At 44.0% G+C, this 21,864-nt stretch overlaps 1 protein-coding gene across 2 annotated transcripts in view; it reads right to left on the minus strand.

Annotated features, from left to right (window-relative positions):
• Positions 1 to 21,864, minus strand: part of MERTK (MER proto-oncogene, tyrosine kinase) — a 143,090-nt gene that overhangs the window by 6,692 nt on the left and 114,534 nt on the right. For both annotated transcript variants that reach the window (XM_011980519.1, XM_011980517.1), the window contains exons 14-18: positions 17,960 to 18,052; positions 16,162 to 16,280; positions 3,821 to 3,930; positions 1,734 to 1,893; positions 926 to 1,062 (exon numbers count right to left, since the gene is read on the minus strand). In XM_011980519.1, coding sequence (XP_011835909.1) covers positions 926 to 1,062; positions 1,734 to 1,893; positions 3,821 to 3,930; positions 16,162 to 16,280; positions 17,960 to 18,052 — 619 coding nt within the window. The remainder of the gene's footprint in view (positions 1 to 925; positions 1,063 to 1,733; positions 1,894 to 3,820; positions 3,931 to 16,161; positions 16,281 to 17,959; positions 18,053 to 21,864) is intronic.

A 21,864-nucleotide genomic window follows, 5' to 3' on the forward strand; every position in this document is an offset into this window, starting at 1 on the left:
AAAAAAAAAAAAAAAAAAAAAAAAAAAAGGAAGCAGAGCCTGGCTTATTAACTCCGAGGCCTGGGTCTCCTCCCCATACTGCTTGGCCTTGAAGATGGGGGCTCTGTTAGGATGGGATGTGTGCTGTGTGTGTGTCACAGCTGGTGGTTCTTTCTCCTGTCTAAACACATGATCTCTCAGGGACTATTTTATTTTATTATTTTTTAATAAAGACAGGGTCTCACTATGTTTCCCAGGCTGGTCTTGAACTCCTGGGCTCAAACGATCCTCTCTCTTTGGCCTCCCAAAGTGCTGGGATAACAGGCATGAGTCACTGCGCCCAGCCCCAGGGAGCATTCCAAAACACATACCTCTGGGCCCACTTTGTACCGAAAGCATCATAATTTCCGGGAACAGGGTCGAGGAATTGTATTGTTAGACTATCTCCCAGGAGATTCTGATGAGCAGCCTGATCCCAAAGTCACTGGTTTAGATTTCTCAGTTTCCTGATGAAGGATACTACTGTGAGTGGAGTGTCTGAAATCCTACATAGAAGGAAAAGGATAACTGGACCAAAAGAGGGTGAGGAATCATTCAAGGACCTGAGGCACTATAAGGCAAACCTATTCTCTGTGGATATATTTCCTAGAGGTGTGTAAGGAATTTTAGGACCGGTGCCGTTGCCTTATCTTGACAGTGCCCGTCCTTCGAGGCTGAGGCCCTTTGGATGAGTGAGCCTCAGTGGGCTCACTGGAGATACCACACACTGTCTCCCGCACCAGGAATGGCTCCTGGCCTGGGGTGTCTGCGGGTACCACCCCCTGCACATGCCCATCTGGCTAACAGCAGTCCCGTTCCCCTCCCATGGCTGTGTTTCCGAGGTCACTGCAGAGCCAAGTGGCTGCCCCATGCAGAGTATGGAAGGGAGACAGAGAAGCCCACTCACAGTTCATCCAGGCAGTCCTCGGGCTGCTTCAGCCTGTGTCCATGGAGAAGATAGTCATACATCTCATGGTTCTGGACCCCAGGATAGGGAGTCATTCCCCGCGTAGCTATTTCCCACATGGTCACGCCAAATGCCCACTGGGAACAAAGCAACAAGTTAGGATGCAAGCCTTTCCACAAAGCCTGAATGGACCTTTTCACTGGCAAAGGCCATTTCCCTAAACACTGATGATCATGCACAAAGCTGGCAATTATGTGTGAGACGCACTGCTCTCCCAACGCCACAATAACGTGGGGTTGGAGTGTCACAGCTCCCCACTTCTACAAAAGCTGTTCTGGGAAATCCGGCAAAGGCAGAAACAGCCTCGTCACACGTCGTCTTAATGCTCTCTTCCACTGTGGTTGTGAGGTGCTTTCTTTCCCTAATCTCGGGTCAAGGGCGTAATTACACAGCACCTTTCACATAGCATCTAGGTTTCAAGAGCCACCGGATGAACCCATTCAATTTAATGTGACTATGAAATATCCTCGCTGTGGGCCATGACTCATCCTTCGACAGCAAGGAAAAATGGGAAGAAACTAACGGCTTTTGCAAAGCACCCATCTTCTGAATGTCAGGACACTTCACCAGAGCCTCTGTTTCACCTGCATTAAAGTATCTGGTAAGACAGAAAAGACAGGTCTGAGCAAGCTCCCAATCCTCAGTTTATCAAAGAGTAAAATGTCTTGCCACACCAGCCGAAGTCATTTCTTTCAATGGGCCCTCCTCTTTGCACCGTGGGGCCCCTGAATCAAAGCTGCGTACGCACCACGTCACTTTTACTCGTGTAGACTCGGTCTGCAAGACTTTCTATGGCGATCCATTTAACAGGCATCTTAGCAATGCGGCCTTGGCGGTAGTAATCGCCGCTGTAAATCTTCTTAGAGAGGCCGAAGTCCGCAACACAGACAGTCATGTCATCTCGCAACCTACAGAGAGCAGGTTATGTCTTCAGCAGCATCAGAGGCAATGCCTTAAATTACTGGTCTGTATCAGACACAGGTGAAAACACTTACGATAATTGACCAAAAGAACACAGAGACACCATCAGCCTGTGAGCATGCTGCTTTGGGACCAATGGCAGAGCAAGAGCAAGAGCAAGAGCAAGAGTAAGAGCAAGTGATGCAATTTTTTCTTTTCCTTTTTTTTTTTTTTTTTTTTGAGACTTTTGAGATAGAGTCTCGCCCTGTCACCCAGGCTGGAATGCAGTGGCACGACCTCGGCTCACAGCAACCTCCGCCTCCCGGGTTCAAGCGATTCTCCTGCCTCAGTCTCCCGAGTAGCTGGGATTACAGGTACACACTACCAACACCCGGCAATTTTTTTTTTTTTTTTTTTTTTTTTTAAGTAGAGATGGAGTTTCACCATGTTGGCCAGGCTGGTCTCGGACTCCTGACCTCAAGTGATCTGCCCGCCTTGGCCTTCCAAAGTGCTGGGATTACAGGTGTGAGCCACCATGCCTGGCCTCAAGTGATGCAATCTTGCATCACTCTGATCTGTGTGGGATGCGGACCAGCAAGGGCACCTGTGCACAGCGGATAGAAACAGCTGGAGAACATGGAGACACAGCATAGCAGGAGCAGAAAGCAGTAGCTCAAAACCAGGGCCCTCTGGTGGACTGATGGAGGACCCCAGCAGCCTTCCTCCCAGAGGTCTAGAAGCGGCACTGACCCTGTGGACTAAGTAAGCCCCCTGAGAGTTTGGAGAAGATGGGGAATTACATGCAGTAAGAACAAGATGCTGGGCTTCTTGCTAAGATGGTCAGGTGGGTGTTTGAGGAACTAACTGAGAAATGAAAGAGCTACAATTGCATTTGTAGCCCAAGCTATTAAAACAGCTCCTACACAAGAAGAAGGAGGAGGAGAAGAAAGAATACAAGCAAGAGAAGGAAAAGAAATAGACATAAAGTGGTCTGGGGAAGGTGACTAACTTGTCCCTGTTTGCCTGACACTGACTTTTTACACTGAAAATTCGTTGTCCTGAGAAACCCCTCAGGCCAGGGTAAACTACAAAGCTGGTCACCCTGCCTGCTGGGAAAACATGAAAGAAATAGTAAGGGAAAAAGACTTTTCATGATTTGCCTTCCACGGTGGAAAAATTAAGTTAAATAAAAACAATAATGAAACCAAAACCCCTTTAGGGTTTTCAAAAATGAGGTGAAAGGGGTAGGAGCCCTAGGGGCAGGGCTGGCTGGGAGGTGGGAGGGGGCAGGCCCTATTGTCACATCTCTGACCAAGAAAAACAAATGACAAAATCCATTGAAGGACCACTCCCTCTTCTTGCAATAAAAAACTTAAAATCAAGACCCAGTTACAGTTTTTGAAGATTTACAGCAGACAATGGCTCTGCTGAAGCAGGGCGAAGAAATGGGGCGAACTTAAGTCCACATTTCTTGTATAATGAAGCCATTGTCTGCTGTGAAAGGACAGCTTCCACGTATTCAAAGTACAAAACTTCTTCCTAAGGAAGTGTTGTGTAAACGTAGGGAAAAGCCTTTACGATTTTCACTCCTGTCTTTAAGAGGAGCTGCTGTGCACATAACTCTAGGTCCAAAGCTACCTGATGGCATGGGGAAGGATCACAGGGGTCACACCTCGCATTCCTACCTGAGTGAGAGAGTGAAGGTAAACTGGAGTCATAAGGGAAAGCTTTGGAAGCCAACCAGACTCTCAGATGCAGAGGCAGTGAAAACTCCCAAACACCCAGCCATATTTCCATCTTCGGAGCAAGCCACACCATAACCCTTCTGACTGCAGCTTCCTTCCCTATCTAAACAGGAACAGGTCATCTCCTTATCCCTGCAAAGACCAGACACCATGAGGGCCCAATCCTTCCAGGATAGCCGAGGACTCTTACATGCAGTTTCGAGCAGCTAAATCTCGATGAAGAAAATTCCTGTTGCTCAGATACTCCATTCCCAGGGCAATATCCATCATGAACTTCAGTAGTGTCTGCAGAGGAATATGCTAGATGATAGAGGAGACAAGAAGAAAGACTATCTTTTAAAAAGGAAAACTTGCAAGCAGTTTCGCCTGAAGGGGAAAGGATGCTTTAATTTATGATGGTGTAGTGATGAAATAAGGAAACAAATCTTTTATTTCCATATCACTAATATCACAAATAAGGTTTTTAAAAAGGAATGAAAAAAAAACGTTAAACTTCTTGGCAAACATCATATTCTCTTTCCTCATCTTTAAAAGTATTTACAGTGAATGACATTTTTTCTTTTCATAAGGTAGAGGTTGAATGTGATCCTTCCCTGTGTCCTTCAGAGTGGGACAGAGCACACACATTGCACAGAGGAGGGAAAGGGACAGGTGATCTGGCTTCAGCAGCGGCGAGGTGCGTGTGTGTGGCAGGGGTCTAATGTTTGGGAGGGGAAAAGTCCACTTAGGATGAACTGTTTCCAATGAGGCACCCCTATCTGCTACCATTTTCCTTTGAAATGTTTTGAAAGATACTTGTTTCTTCTAAACAGAAGTTAGGCGAGTCTTCAGCTCTTATCACAGGACCAAAGCACTACAAGTACATATTCAGGAATTTTCATTTTGTTTCTGTAGGGCCTGCCTATAAGTTTCAACAGTCTAGTATTTTCTCTAGCTTATAAAAATCAAACTAGATTGCTGTATTAGAAAAACCAGTCACTGTTGGAATCAGTTATGACGATGACTGCTGATAAAACTTCAATGTAGTAATGAAGTGTTTTAGTGCAACCATGGCCCTGCAGAAAAGGATTTGCACAAGTCCCTGGCAGTCATGAATAGGTCCATCCATTATGTACCCTCCCCGAGGCACTGGATTTGCCATGGCTTGCTTTCCATACATGAGTTTTACAAAATGGTACTCATGGCCGGGCGCGGTGGCTCAAGCCTGTAATCCCAGCACTTTGGGAGGCCGAGGCGGGTGGATCACGAGGTCAGGAGATCGAGACCATCCTGGCTAACATGGTGAAACCCCGTCTCTACTAAAAATACAAAAAAACTAGCCGGGCGTGGTGGCGGGCGCCTGTAGTCCCAGCTACTCGGAGGCTGAGGCAGGAGAATGGCGTGAACCTGGGAGGCGGAGCTTGCAGTGAGCCGAGATCGCGCCACTGCACTCCAGTCTGGGTGACACAGCGCGAGACTCCGTCTCAAAAAAAAAAAAAAAAAAAAAAATGGTACTCATGAAGACATTGTATTTTTTAATGATTTTTATTTTCCAACCAAGACACATATCAATTATATACTGTATAAATAAATGAACTGTCTTAATCTTTATCTTTAAGTAAGGGAATTGTTTAAAAATCAGGCATGGACATTTTCTGCCTCTATTCTGTATTATTTGGGTATTTGGTTTTCTGGATACTAATTTCCAGGAAAGGATTTGGGTCCTAAGAAATATTGCATCGTACTGTCATTCATGAAGGTGCAATGAGTATCAGGTACTATTCCTTTGTGCTGTTTTATTCCTAGAACACTTCTGTTATTCCTGGAGACTGTGACCAAAAGTCACTTAAAAAATAATTGTGTAGCACAATTAATAAATGAGTTCAGCAAGGTTGTAGGATACATGATGGACACACAAAAATCAACTGTATTTTTATGTACTGGTGATGAATAATCTGAAAATGAAATTAAGAAAATTTCATTTACAATAGAATTAAAATACTTAGAAATAAAGTTAACAAGGAATTGTAAAAATTGTATTTTGAAAACTGTAAAATATTGAAAGAAATTAAAGAAGATCTAAATAAATGGAAAGATATCCTGTGTTCATGGATAGGAAGACTTAATACTGTTATGATAGCAATACTCCCCAAATTGATCTAGAGATTCAACATAAGCTCTATCAGAATACCAGATGGCTTCTTTGTAGAAATTGATAAGCTGATCCTAAAAGTCATATGGCAACTCAAGGAACTGAGAATAGCCAAAACTAGCTTGAATATGTACAAAGCTGGAGGACTCAAACTTACCAACTTAAAAACTTACTACAAAGCAACTATAATTACGACAGTATGGTACTGGGATAAAAATACAGATCAATGGAAAAAAATAGAAAGTTTAAGAATAAAGCCATGTATGGTCAACTGACTTTTAGGAAGGATGTCAAGACCATTGACAATAAGGGAAAAATAGTCTTTTCAACAAATGTTACTGAGACAAGTGAATGGCCACCTGCAAAGGAATGAAATTGAACCTCTACCTCAAACCATATACAGAAATTAACTCAAATGATCAAAAGATGAATCAAAGACCTAGATGTAAGATCACAAACTATAAAATTCTTAGGAGAAAACATAAGGGCAAATCTTTGCGACTTTAGATTAGGGAATGGTTTCTTAGATATGACACCAAAAGCACAAGCAACCAAAGGAAAAAAAGAAAACTGGACTTCACCAAAAATAAAAATGTTTGTGCCTCAAAGAATACCACAAAGAAAGTGAACAGGAAACCCACAAAACGAAGAAAATATTTACAAATCACCCATCTAATAGGAACTCATATCTAGAATACATACAGAACTCAGGCCAGGTGTGGTGGCTCACGCCTGTAATCCTAGCACTTTGGAAGGCTGGGGTGGGTGGATCATCTGAGGTCAGGAGTTCGAGACCAGCCCGGCCAACATAATGAAACCCAATCTCTATTAAAAATACAAAATTTGCCAGGAATGGTGGTGCATGCCTGAAATCCCAGCTATGTGGGAGGCTGAGGCAGAAGAATCACTTGAACCTGGGAAGCAGAGGTTGCAGTGAACCGAGATTACACCAATGCACTCCAGCCTGGGTGACAGAGTGAGACTCCATCTCAAAAAAATAAACAAATAAATAAAAATAAATAGAATATATACAGAACTCTTATAGCCCAATAATAAAAAGACAGTCACATTAAAAATGGGTAAAAGGTCAGATAGACATTTCTTCAAAGAAGACATACAAATGGCCAATAAGCACATACAAATATGTTCAATGTTATTAGTCATTAGAGAAATGCAAATCAAAATCATAGTGAGATACCACTTCACACTCACTGGAATGGCTAGAATTTAAAAGTCAGATAATAAGAAGTGTTGGTGAGGACATGGAGAAACTAGAACCCTCACACGTTGCTGGTAAGAACGAAAAATGATGTGGTTACATTAGAAAACTATCTGGTAGTTTCTCAGAGAGTTAAACATTGAAGTTAACATACGACCCAGCAATTCTACAATTAGTATATACCCAAGAAAATGTAAAGCATATATAAACACAAAAATTTGTACCAAATATTCATAGAGCATTACTCATAAAAGCCCCAAAGTAAATAACCCAACTGTCCATCAACAGATAAATAACCAAAACATGGTATATCTATTCAACAGACTATTATTCAGTCATAAATAAGAATAAAATACTGTCACATGCTATCACATGGAAGAACCCTGAAAACATTATGCTAAGTAGAAGAAGTGAGTCATAAAAGATTACAAATGTATATGATTCTATTAAAATGAAATGTCCAAAATAGGGAGAGAGAGAGACTGAGACAGAGAAGTTTAATGGTTCCTTAGGGCTGGGAACAAGGACGGTAAAAGGGATTAGGAGCTGACAGCTGAAGAGTATGGGGTCGGTTTTGTTTTCTTTTTGTTTTTAGGTGATGAAAGTGTTCTAAAATTGATTGTGGTAATAGTTGCACAACTCTGTGACCATACTGAAAACCACTGAATTGAATACTTTAAATGGGAGAATTGTATCTCAATAAAGCTGTCATCTTCAAAAAAAAAAAAAGCACTGTTCCAGGAAAAGAGAGGGGAGAGAGAGAGAAAGAAACAAAAAAGACAAAAGGCAGGCCTCTCTCTTTTATCTCTGGAGACGGGTGTGTGAGGACATGATGCTGGAGAAGCTGCTATCTTGTAACCATGTGGAGCACCGGCTGCAGAAGAACAGAAAAAGGTGGAACACTTTGGGGCACTTGATGATGTTGAGGACAAAATGGCCAACTCTGGAGCTGTGCTACCTCTGGGCTTTATTGCATGAGATTCTGTATCTCCGCTGAAAGTTATTTTGAGTTGGGTTTTGTATTACATGCTGGTGAAGTCATTCTACTTGTTGTGGAACCTAAACATTGACCCCAACTTCTCTTTCCTGTTTTATCACCCCTTCTCCCATCCTTCCACTGCTTTGCTGTTGCCATGTGAGACAATCTACTTCTCTCAAAACATGGGTATGTTCCCAGATCATTTGGTCTTTGCTCATTCTGATCCTGACTGTGTGCTTCTCTTAATTTTCCACTATACTCCTCCTACCACTCTTTTGAGGAAATACATGATGGCAGTGTGGAATTTATTTTTTATTTTTTGAGATGAAGTCTTGCTCTGTCACCCAGGCTGGAGTGGTACAGTGACACGATCTGAGCTCACTGCAACCTCTGCCTCCTGGGTTAAAGTGATTCTCCTGCCTCAGCATCCCAAGTAGCTGGGATTACAGGCATGCACCACCATGTCCCGCTAATTTTTATGTTTTTAGTAGAGATGGGGTTTCGCCATGTTGGTCAGGCCAGTCTCAAACTCCTTGAGAGGTGAAGCCAGCTGGACTTCCTGGGTCGAGTGGGGACTTGGAGAACTCTTCTGTCTAGCTACAGGATTGTAAACGCACCAGTCAGTGCTCCGTGTCTAGCTAAACGATTGTAAATGCACCAATCAGCACTCTGTAAAAATGCATCAATCAGGGCTCTGTGTCCAGCAAAAGGATTGTAAATGCACCAATCAGCACTCTGTAAAAATGCACCAATCAGCACTCTGTGTCTAGCTAGCAGATTGTAAATGCACCAATCAGCACTCTGTAAAATGGACCAATCAGCACTCTGTAAAATGGACTAATTAGCAGGATGTGGACAGGGACAAATCAGGGAATAAAAGCTGGCCACCCCCAGCCAGCAGTGGCAACCTTCTTGAGTCCCCTTCTGTGCTGTAGAAGCTTTGTTCTTTCGCTCTTCACAATAAATCTTGCTGCTGCTCACTCTTTGGGTCCGTGCCACCTTTAAGAGCTGTAACACTCACTGCGAAGGTCTGTGGCTTCATTCTTGAAGTCAGCAAGACCAAGAACCCACCCGAAGGAACCAACTCCAGACACATCCTGACGTCAGGTGATCCACCCACCTTTGGCGTCCCAAAGGTGGCTTACAGGCGTGAGCCACCATGCCCGGTCAGCAGTGTGGAATATTTTAAACATTTCTCCAGTAAGAACTCGTTTCTTCCCTGAAGCTCTAGCAGGCTGCTCACATCGCTGTGTGATGCATATGTTATTACAGACTATCTCCCTTTGTACTATCGATCTCCATGAGACCTGGGGTCGTGTCTCACCATCTGCCTGTCTGCCCTGCACAGCTCCAGCGGTGATGTCTGCCCTGGGTAGAGTGGCACTATGGGTCCAGCACCCAAGCCCTCCTGGAGAAGCACATTTAAATACACTGATATTGGGCCATCACAGTATCAAATACACTGATAATAGTCTTGTGCTGCTCTAGCAGGAACACGAGATATTTGTTCCAGGCAGCAAAGAAAAGATCTGAATAAAAGCTTGATTTTTCTGTTTGTCTATGCACTTTGTGTCTTCCATCTTATCTGTGGCTACTAAGTAACAAAATAGGAAACTACATTCCTTTTTATCTTTTTAATACTTGAAAGTTATTTTCCATCATTGAAAATACACTTGTATTTTTTTGCAAATGGAAACTATTCATCAGTCAGTAAAGTCTGTGTACTTGTTTCCCTTACTTGTTATTTTGTTCAAAAGGATATAAGATTACAGCAGAACTTTTGCCAGACACAGATAAGCTGATTCTAAAGTTTCAGTGGAAGGGCAATGAAACCAGAACAGTTAAAACAATTCTGAAAAAGTAGAACAAAGTAGGAGGAATCACACAGGGTGATTTTAAGATTTATAACAAAGCTTCAGTAATCAAGACAATGTGGTAGGGGCAAAGGATGGGAACACAGTTTATCGAAACAGAACCCAGGACTCAGAAATGTACAACCAACTGCTTTTAGACAAAGGTACAAAAGCAACTCAGTGGATTAAGGACAGTCTTTTCACAAATGCTATTGGTCATCTATATGCAAAAAAAGCAACCCTTAAACTAAATCTCAAACCCTATACAAAAAATAACTCAGAATTGGTCATATACTTAAATGTAAAATGTAAAACCACACTATCTTTAGAAAAGAAATAGGAGAAAATCTTTTGACTAGAGGTTAGGCAAAGAGTTCTTAGACATGAGAGCAAAAGCATGATTCATTAAAAAATAAAACTGATAAACTGGGCTTTATCAAAATGTACATTTTTTGGCCTGTGTTAAGAGAATGCAATGACAAGCCACAAACTTGGAAAACAAGCTTTGAAAATCACATATCCAACAAAAGAATTGTATCTGGAATATATAAAGAACTCTCAAAATTTGTCAATAAGAAAATCAACAACTCCATTAAAAAATGAACAAAATACTTGAACAGCAGACACTCATCAGAGAGGATATAAGGATGGCAAATAAGCACATGGCAAGATGCTCAACATCATTAGTCATTCAGGAAATGCAAATAAAAACCACGGTGAGCTATCACTCTACATCAATCAGGACAGCTATAAGCAAAAACCAGAAAAGCCACCAAAAATACCAAGTCCTAATAAGAATAAGGAGTACTGCATTTTTCACACACTGCTGGTGAGAATGTAAAATGGAGGGGCCTCTCTGGAAAACAGTTTCTTATAAGGTTAAATATGCCCTTACCATATGACCCAGCAACCTACTCTTGGGCATTTACTTTAGAAAAATGAAGACTTCATCCAAAAATCTGTATGTGAATTTTACAGCAGTCTCATTCATGATTGCTAAAACCTAGAAACAACCCATATGTCTCTAAACAGGTGAACAGATACACTGTGGTATAAGCATACAATGGAATACTACACAGCAATAAAGAAGGAATGAACTATTGATATACACACCTTGGCTGGATTTCAAAGAAATAATGCTGAGTGAAGAAAGCCAGTCTCAAAAGGTTATAAACTGGCTGGGCACAGTGGCTTACACCTGTAATCCCAGCACCTTGGGAGGCTGAGGCGGGTGGATCACTTAAGGTCAGGGGTTTGAGACCAGCCTGACCAACATGGTGAAACCCCATCTCTAGAACAAATACAAAAAAAAATTGGCCTGGCACCTATAGTCCCAGATACTCAGGAGGCTAAGGCAGGAGAATCACTTGAACCCAGGAGGCGGAGGTGGCGGTGAGTCGAGATTGCGCCCTTGCACTCCAGCCTGGGTGACAGAACAAGACTCTGTCTCAAAAAGAAAAAAAAAAAAATTATACACATATGATAGACAAAACTATCAGGGGAGAAAAAAGATGAGTGGTTACATGGGTCAGTCACGGGGGTAGAAGGTGTATACAGGGGTAGCAGGAGGGAATTTTGTTGGGTGATAGAACTGTTCCATATCCTGATTAGGATTATGGGTACATTAAACTATATAAGTGTTAAAATTCCTAGACTTACGTAACAAAAAGGGAAAACAGGTCAATTTTACTGTATGGTAATTTAAAAGAATATAAATTGTTCCTCTATTTCTCCTCTATAAAGATTCAAGAAAGAGATCCTACATGAGGCTCACCATATTTACACAGGTGTCCAAAACAGGGAGGAGAGTTAAGCTTCACAAATAAAGACAGGCAATTTTGGGCCACCAAATAGCCCTGTGTATTTTTAATCTTTTTGCTACAAAATGCACTCTTGTACAATAACATGAAATTCCCAGACCCGCAATAAATTATTAGAAAAATTGTACAACGTACCAGCTAGGCGTGGTGGCCTGTAATCTCAGCACTTTGGGAGGCCAAGGCGGGCGGATCACCTGAGGTTGGGGAGTTTGAGACCAGTCTGACCAACATGGAGAAACCCGTCTCTACTAAAAATACAAAATTTGCTGGGCATGGGAGCGCATGCCTGTAATCCCAGCTACTCGGGAGGCTAAGGCAGGAGAATCGCTTGAACCCAGCAGGCGGAGGTTGTGGTGAGCTGAGATTGTGCCATTGCACTCCAGCCTGGGCAACAAGAGCGAAACTCCATCTCTCTCTCTCTCTCTCTCTCTCTCTCTCTCACACACACACACACACACACGGATAATGATTTTCTAGAGCTGTGACCATAGGACCTTCTCTCTCTCTCTCTCACACACACACACACACACACACACACAAAATTATACGACACACCATAAATTAAATGTAAGTAAAATCACCCATCAACATGAAACAAAACCCACTGAAGAAGATGTGGTGCCACCACTCATAGGGATCTGTCTGGGCGCTGCCCTGCTGGGGAGGGGTGCACACAGAATGGGGCAGTCAGAAGAGCATTGAAGGCACACAGTGTGCAGCCTGAGGGCCAATCCTGCTTTCACCATGGCCCTCTGTGCCTCAGTTTCCTCACCTTAGATTCCACTAGTAACTACTTTCTAGGGTTGTTGTGCCATTGGTGCATTAATACATACAAAATACAGGCTGGCCTACGCTACATGCTTGAGAAAGGTTAGCCACTATCATCCCAGGGGCAGGAGTGTATGTAGTGACGTGAAGGCCATGAGAAATATAGGCATGGAGTGAACAATGAGAGCTGAATGTCTGAAATCACCAACAATTGTACTAAGGTGTTGGGAATTGTGGGTAATTTTTAAATCCCTTACAGATTTCGTATAATGCAATCATCTTTCTTGGGGGTAAAAGAGGAGGAAAATACTCAGCCCTGTCTATAATATTTTCTGCGTTGGACTAGGCCCCTCACCTCTTTGGAAGAGTCTTGGTGATTTTTTAACAGCTTCCTGTGTCTACGGTTAGTACTCATGCTGGTGAAGGATAAGTGCATTCTCATGGAAGAGAACAGGAGTACGTGTGGGCGTGGGGCCAGGGGGGAACTGGAAAAAAGAAACGGGGCCATGCTCCTGGTCACTTAGACTGTCCCTAGGAAGAAGAGAAAGAGTAAAAGGGGGAAAAAAAGCAAAAGTCCCCTCCCCTGCATCACACACAGGCATAAGATACCAAGAACGTCAGCTGGAAGTAGAAGAGCAGGCTCCGGCATGTGCTGACCCTAAATTGCATCTCACATTTTTGCCTGTTTGTTTCAGCTTTCCCAAATTTTAAACAAAGGGCTGTTTCTACACATGGACCTGTCTCTTGGGATGAGGACTAGTGTTTTTTTTTTTTTTTTTTTTGAGACGGAGTCTTGCTCTGTCTCCCAGGCTGGAGTGCAGTGGCGCGGCGCAATCTCGGCTCACTGCAAGCTCCGCCTCCCAGGTTCACGCCATTCTCCTGCCTCAGCCTCCGAGTAGCTGGGACTACAGGCGCCCGCCACCACGCCCGGCTAGTTTTTTGTATTTTTAGTAGAGACGGGGGTTTCACCATGTTAGCCAGGATGGTCTCGATCTCCTGACCTCGTGATCCACCCGCCTCGGCCTCCCAAAGTGCTGGGATTACAGGCTTGAGCCACCGCGCCCGGCCAGGGGACTAGTGTTTTTCTAAGCCGACTTCCCCCAGGAAGGCCCTCAGTTGTCATTCTTGTCATCACGGCTCACTGTAACTCCATCAGTCACCTGTGACCTGTGGTTATTAAGTTCATAAGTTACTGGAGGTCGGCGCACTTCTGTCTGAGGCTCTGCTTCTCTCTAGTTTCTCTGTGCTGGAAGGATTCAGGGCAGGGGTTGCTGCCCCTCTTAGGGGCACTGCTGAGGCAAGCATGCTGGCCTGCCAATTCCCAACACGTCTTCTGATCCTGAGGATGGACAGACTCATGATAAAGAGAAGATGAATGGAGTGAGCAAGTTGACCCTCAGTGAACAACTAGAAAGCAACTCCATGCAGCCCCCACCGGGGAACTGAAAGGCACCCTGCATCCAGAGATGTTATAAGGAACAAGCCAAAAAGAGGGGACTCCAAAAACAAGAAGCTTCGCTGACAGCACACGGGGCCCAAACATCTTTTAGAAGGAATGTGGCTTCACTGACAAGAAGATGCTCAATGACTGAGTGTGGGGGCTGGGGGGAAAGGGAACTCACATTTCTCTGCAGCAATCCCTCCTTCTAAGCGGCAGAGCCCGCAGCATATTCCAATCACCATCTCTGATCTATCTGCCAACCTTCTCCAGGTTACTGAAACAAAGAAGTCCTGGTCCTGCCACCATGAGGTTCTGCATCTGTGCACGGACACCACACCCTCCAGTCTAGTTACCTTGCACACTTCCTGCCCCATGCCCCCGCTGGGCTCTGCCTGGCCCACTGGGCATTTGAGCCCCTGTGCTCCTGGTGCCCATGGCTCCCTCACTGTGAATAACCAATTGTCTGTCTCCTGTTCTCCCCTCACTCACCACCAGCAGGTCAGCTCCATGGGGCAGGAACCACATCTGTCATGTTCCCTCCAGTGTCCTCAGAGCTCAGTGCCCACCTCAGAGTCAGCACTTGTTCACAGAGTGAACTAATGAACTCAATAAACCTTCTTTTTTTATTTTTTTCAGATGGAGTCTCACTCTGTCACCCAGGCTAGAGTGCAGTGGCACGATCACGGCTCACTGCAACCTCCGCCTTCCTAGTTCAAGTGATTCTCCTGCTTCAGCCTCCCAAGTAGCTGGGATTACCGGTGCCTGCCACCACACCTGGCTAATTTTTGTATTTTTTCATTAGAGATGGGGTTTCACCATGTTGGTCAGGCTGGTCTCGAACTGACCTCAAGTGATCTGCCCACCTCGGCCTCCCAATGAGCTGGGATTACAGGCATGAGCCACCTGGGCAGAACTTAATAAGCCTTCTTTGGTTAAGAGTTTGTGAGTGAGTCCCATGGCACCGCTTCACTTGGAAAAGGGACCTGGCTCACCCTAGGCCACTGTCACCCCAGGTTTGTAGATACCTTGGAGTGTGCAGATCTCCACCACACCGGTGCTGGGACATTTTCCCTCTGTGTTTTGTCTGCAGAGCCAGTGCGAGTGAGTTTTCATGGTCCCTAAGAACTCATTTCCTTGCACTTTCATCCTGTGGACTCATCAGACCATCAAATAAGAGCAGCAAGAATTCTTTCCCGCAGCCATTGCTGATGCAGTGAAGGAAGCAGTTGTTCCTAACCGCCCTACTGCACTCAGCGGTCCTGATACTGATGGCAGCTAAAGCGACAAAGGTGGGGTGTGTCTGAGAATGCCAAGGTGTAGACTGGGTGGTGCGGTTCCTTCCCAAGACCTGTGGTTTCTTACGACTGTGATTCAGGGCAGTGATGATCTGGAGTGACTTTTGCCCTTTTGCCCAGTCAGAGAATGACTGTTGACAGAGGCCAGCCACACCCTGTTCCCACATGTGTCCCAACCGGAACGCTGCAGGATCGCTGCCTTTTGCAGCAGACCGAGAAGGTGCGTGCAAGGCAGGAAGGGCGTCCTGCTTAGCCAGGCACGTAGTCAGGACACACTCACACTGCCTGCTCCCCGCAGTTCCACCGTTTGTCCACAAAACGTAACAGGAGGATACTGTTTTCGTTTCAGATAAGGAGGCCTAGGAAATGAAAGACACAACATCCCCAGTGGCTATGATTCCTTAACGCTACAACCCTCGAAGTCAATACTGAAAATTCACCCTGAAGAAAGGCGGGCGTGCCCGTGGTCCTAAATTTCCTAGATGATCTGTAACTGCCTCTACAGCTACATCCAAAATTCCCAGGGCTTCACAGTACTCACGGTGGGTAAGTCAACGTAGCGGGTAAAATGTTACAAACGTTTTTCAGAACATCGGTTGTGCAGTCCTCTTGGGTCACCAACACTTTTTCAAAGGTTGAAATCCAGAATGGGCTCTGTAAAATTTCTTTTAGGAGAGCCATCTTCAATGGCCTTCCCTTGGTCTGCGAGCTCTGGGGAGTATGCGGCCATGAGGGGTGTGAAGTGCAGAATCAGGAGCCTGGGCCACCCAACTCAAGTTGGTAAAGCTTTGTCCATAAGACTGTGCACACAGCCACTTACCCCACCATAAAGCAGGATAATAATACCTGGAGCAGGCCTGCTGTGAGGATAGACCCCACATTTCAACCCCTGGACACACAGGGAGCTCTGAACAAAGATCAGCGTCCTCTCCTTCCTGGCTTCACTTTCAAGATTAAATGATTTGGTTGTCCTAAGTCACATAAGCCCTGAGAAGCGTTCAGGGGTAACACAAAGAGATCATTACCTTTGGTCCTGTCTCCAATCGGGAATAAAGTAAGTAAGTATGCAGGTCCCCGTATTTCATGAAGGGTAAAATTACCATGGGCTTTGGGATGCCTTGAGAGCTCATTTCTATACATACACCTGAAATGACAAACACAGCATCAATTACAAAGAGCCCTTGTTACTGTGACCAGAAAAGCCCTGCAGGACCACTGGCCAAACTGAAGCCATGTGTTACCAAGTTAACAGTTTAAAAAACCCAAGAGCTCCTCACTCACACTCTGTTCTAGAAAATGGAACACACACAGGGTCCACTACTTTTTTTTTCCCCCCTTTCAGATTAATGAGGGCATGAGGGCTCTCACAAATCAAACTGTAACAACTCTAGCCATCTAGAAACCCAGGAATTCCTGTTAGACTGAGTCTGAGGGGTAGTGACCCCACAAGATTTAAGGGCGAACTAGTTTCATGTGATAGCTATTTAATCATGTGAAAAAGTCTACTGCAAATGCTTAAACTAGTAAAACAACTTTGAAGGGCTGTAGGTAAAATTCACATCCCTGAATTTTAACAGTTTTGTAAAGGAGAAGCTACAATATCATTTATCATGGAATCTGAGAGCCAGAGGCTGTCACCTGATCCCAGGCTTGCAAAGCTCCTGCACTCTGTGGTGTGATCACAAAGTGAGATTGTTCTCATAGTCGGCTAAAGCCAATAGCGGTGAATGAATAACAGTAGTGTATTTGACATAATACTGTATATAAACATTGATTTTCACATCTCTCTGCAGTGTCAATCATATAAAACTTTGAAAGATCTCAAAAGAATTTAGCGTGTAGTATATCCAGTCACAGAATGGCAAAACAAAAACAAAAAACCAAAGCTAGCAGAAAATTCAATTATTTCCAGGTTACTCTTCTGTCTTGGGACAGAGTCACTTACACAGCATCCATTCCATACTTAATCTCCTCTTTTGTAATTTTTGGGTAACAGAGCTGCAAAGCCAAATTACATTAAATCACATTCTATAGAACTGCTAAATCATATTCCATGAAATCATCAATGTACCATAATCTTAAGAAATCAGTACTTTCTTTTTTTTTAGACAAAGTGTCCCTCTTGTTCCTCAGGCTGGAGTGCAATGGTGCGATCTCGGCTCACTGCAACCTCCACCTCCTGGGTTCATGCCATTCTCCTGTCTCAGCCTCCTGAGTAGCTGCGATTACAGGCACCTGCCACCATGCTTGGCTAATTTTTTTTGTATTTTTAGCAGGGACAGGGTTTCACCATGTTGGCCAGGCTGGTCTGGAACTCCAGACCTCATGTGATCCACCTGCCTTGGCCTCCAAAAGTGCTGGGATTACAGGCGTGAGCCACCACGCCTGGCCAGAAATCAGTACTTTCAAATAGGTTAATAAATTATTTCTCAAAGATAACCTGTGGAATTTGTCTACTTTTTCAGCTTTATCCCACTGCTGTCTAACTCATGTATAACCTTAAATTCATAAAAATTGTAACACGGCCACCTCTGTGTCTTGCCTTTGAATAACCGAGGATAATTTAATTCATACTCTCCAGAATTCTGTAGAAAACTCAAATCATTCCTGAGCCCATCAGTGTCCAGAAAATGCAAGCTCATGATGACTATCGGCCTCAGAAAACATCATTGTGAAGAGAAGTCTGGGTGGAAACCTCAATGTTATAGGTTATGTTGGGGTTATACAAAGTGTAAACGTATCTACACCAGAGATCTTTCCCTTTGGCACAGAGCAGATCAGCAGAGCCCCTTGGCCACCCACTCCCACATTTCTCAGAAGTACCTAGAAGTCGAATGACATTTGGGTGGCTGAAATCTTTCATGCACGCTGCCTCACTGAGAAACTCCTCGATCTCCCGCTGTGAAAAGTTGTCCACTAAAGGAGAAAAAAGAAAAGGTTAAGTATGAATAATTCACTCAATTAAGGGGAGGGGGTGGGCAACAGCAATTCTGTTCTCTGAAATCCAGGCCAGGAAGAGATGAAACTATAGAGACAGGAAACAGATGGGTGGTTGTCACGGGCTAGTAGGGGTAGGGAAGAGAAGACGGGGGCAAACAGGCAAAGCACAGGGGACTTTTAGGGCCAAGAAATAATTCTGTAAGATACTGTAGTGGTGGATGCATGACACTACACATTTGTCAAAACCCACAGAGTTGTACAACACCAAGAGTGAGCCCTAATGTAAAATATGGACTCTGGTTAATAATAATGTATCAGGATGGGTTCATCAATTGCAAAAAATGCAGCTCAGTAATAAAAGACATTAATAATAGGAGAGACTGTGTGTGTCAGGAGGGGACCTATGGGCATTCTCTGTACTTTCTGCCCAACTTTTCTGCAAACCTGAAACTGCTCTAAAAAGTTAAAGTCTAATGGTAAAGAAAAAAAATTCCAAAAAAAAAAAAAAACCCCACCAAAACCAAGAACAATTCTAACTGGTCTGTTGCAATTATATTTGCTTTTTTTTTTTTTTTTTGAGACAGAGTCTTGCTCTGTCCCCCAGGCTGGAGTGCAGTGGCAGGATCTCGGCTCCACCTCCCAGGTTCACATCATTCTCCTGCCTTAGCCTCCCAAGTAGCTGGGACTACAGGCGCCTGCCACCACACCCGGCTAATTTTTTTTTTTTTTGTATTTTTTAGTAGAGACGGGGTTTCACCGTGTTAGCCAAGATGGTCTCGAGTTCCTGACCTCGTGATCTGCCCACCTCGGCCTCCCAAAGTGCTGGGATTACAGGCATGAGCCACCATGCCCAGCCTGTTTTTTTAAAAAAGAAAGAACCCACACCTCTCCCTTTCTGTTGGTGTGTGTCCTGCAAGTCTGGTTGCTCAACCACATCTTATAAGCCGGATGCATTTTCATACCACGTTTTTTAAATTAAATTGGCTTAAGAGAGACATTTGAAATTCTGTATTACGCTAAGTGAAATAAGCCAGTCACAAAAGGATGAACATTGCATGAAGTACCTAGAGAGTCAAAATCAGACAGAAAATAGAATAGTGCTTGCTGGGGCTGGGGAGAGAGGGTACTGGGGAGTCATTGTTCAGTAGGTGTAGAGTTTCAGTTTTGCAAGATGAAAAGTTTTGGGGCCGGGCGCAGTGGATCACGCCTGTAATCCCGGCACTTTGGGAGGCCAAGGCGGGTGGATCACGAGGTCAGGAGATCGAGACCATCCTGGCTAACAGGGTGAAACCCCGTCTCTACTAAAAATACAAAAAATTAGCTGGGCATGGTGGTGGGTGCCTGTAGTCCCAGCTACTCGGGAGGCTGAGGCAGGAGAATGGCGTGAACCCGGGAGGCGGAGCTTGCAGTGAGCCGAGATAGCACCACTGCATTCCAGCCTGGGTGACAGAGCGAGACTCTGTCTCAACATAAAAAAAAAAAAGAAAAGTTTTAGAGATGGATGGTAGTGATGGTTGTATAACATTATGAATATGGCTCTTAATATCACTGAACTGTATACTTAAAATGGTTAAGATGGTAAATTTTACATTATGTATATGTTGCCCCAATTAAAAACAAATAAATAAAACAAAAAGTCAGGTTTGCCTTCGGGAATTTGCATTAACAGTGTATAACTACTGATTAAAATCATGCACGAGGGCATCTAATGCAGTGTCTGTACCATCCTATGGGCTTAATATATATTACTCTTCTTTCTACTGAAGCAAATTTAGAAAAATTCAAAATTTCTCTAATTTAAAAAAAAAAATCTATACATCTGCAAAAATTTGCCCTCACCTATTCCTTTTGCTGCAAACAGCCAGGTGGGGGAATAGAGGTGCAGGGCTCTGCCTGCAGACTCTTCCCTGGGGGGTCCAACCTGCAAGTAAATGTAGCTGAGCCTGGGGATTTTGAAGCTAGAGATTATTCTCTCAATCTTTGACAATTAGCAGGGGTGTAATCCCTATGCAAGTTACCCTAATGAAATTAAATAACTGCAGAGCCAAGCCAGAGAAAAAGGGGGTTCCAGGCCCAGCTCCTCCCACCAGGCCTCCTAATATGCGTGCCTATATCCCTAAATAGGGATTATGGAAGGATTCCCCACAGACACACTGGGAAACTCAAATAAAATCACGGAAGAGCAGGAATGGTGCAGAATATGGCTCAGTGCTCGGTTCAGCTCCAGTTAGTATTCTGACTTCAGGGTGCTTTAGTTTCTAGGGGCTAGTTTCTGAACCTCCTTTTCAGTTATGTTCATTTTCTCTTCTTGTTGTCCTGATGAAATGCGGGAATAACTGCAATGTCCTTTGGCTAACGGTGAGTATCGCATAAATATTAGCCATTACGGTCTACTTAAAAAGCAAAAAGCATCGGTTCATGTGGCTTGTTGGTTATGGTGGTTCCTTTTCATAACCGAATTAAGCTTCAGCCTCCAGGCCAGGTGCGGTGGCTCACACCTGTAATCCCAGCACTTTGGGAGGCCAAAGTGGGCGGATTACTTGAGGCCAAGAATTCAAGACCAGCCTGGCCAACATGGTGAAATCCCATGTCTACAAAAAATACAAAAATTAACCAGACATGGTGGTGCATGCCTGTAATCCCAGCTACTTGGGAGGCTGAGGCGGGAGAATTACTCGAACCCAGAGGCAGAAGTTGCAGTGAGCCGAGATGGTGCCACTGCACTCCAGCCTAGGCGACAGAGCAATACTCTGTCTCAAAAAGAAAAAAATAAATAAACTTCAGCCTTTTCATTTAAGAGTCTCGGAACATGCTTATAATCTAACTTATGCTTTAATGTCCAGTAACTAGTGGATTTAAATTTTAGGAAGAATCCAACTTTACTTTATTCCCTGATCAAAAATAGTATTGAATAGGTACAAGGGGTTAATAAGGAAGCAACACCAAGAATATTGACAAACTGAGCACCAAATAATCTCCATCCATGATTCGTGATGAAGACTGTGGGTGAAATATCATATGACCACGGCCTATTTTCTAAGTTTCCCAGTGATAGGCCATGACCAGCCAGACACCCATAGAATCAAACTTAGACAGCTGTGTGTCCTTCCTGGGAGAAGGACATGGAGATGAAATGCTACGTTGCTCTGCCGGTGAAATCTGGTCATCTTATGGTAATGAAGAAGCCCAGCACAACCTGCCCCCTTTCTAGCTATTTCAATTAGACAAGTCAGCAAGTCACTATAGTTTCCTTACCTATATAGATTTTGGGATGGGTGCGGTGGCTCACGCCTGTTATCCCAGAACTTTGGGGGGCTGAGGCAGGTGGATTATTTGAGGTCAGGAGTTCGAGACCAGCCGGGCCAACATGGAGAAACCCCATCTTTACTAAAAATTCAAAAATTTAGCCAGGTGTGTTGGTGGGTACCTGTAATCCCAGCTACTCAGGAGACTGAGGTGGGAGAATCACTTAAACCCAGGAGGTGGAGGTTGCAGTAAGCCAAGATGGCGCCACTGCACGCCAGCCTGTGTGACACAGTGAGACTCCATCTCAATTAAAAAAAAAAAAAAAAAAGGATTTGAGAGGGCCTAGACTGCATAGATTTTAGAGTGTCCTAACTGGCATCTAGCACTATTTTTTTAAATTTCTTTTTTATTATTATACTTTAAGTTCTAGGGTACATGCGCACAATGTACAGGTTTGTTACATATGTATACATGTGCCATGTTGGTGTGCTGCACTCATTAACTCGTCATTTACATTAGGTATATCTCCTAATGCTATCCCT

Source organism: Mandrillus leucophaeus, unplaced genomic scaffold (genome assembly GCF_000951045.1).
Source record: "Mandrillus leucophaeus isolate KB7577 unplaced genomic scaffold, Mleu.le_1.0 Scaffold214, whole genome shotgun sequence".
Lineage (NCBI taxonomy): Eukaryota > Metazoa > Chordata > Mammalia > Primates > Cercopithecidae > Mandrillus > Mandrillus leucophaeus.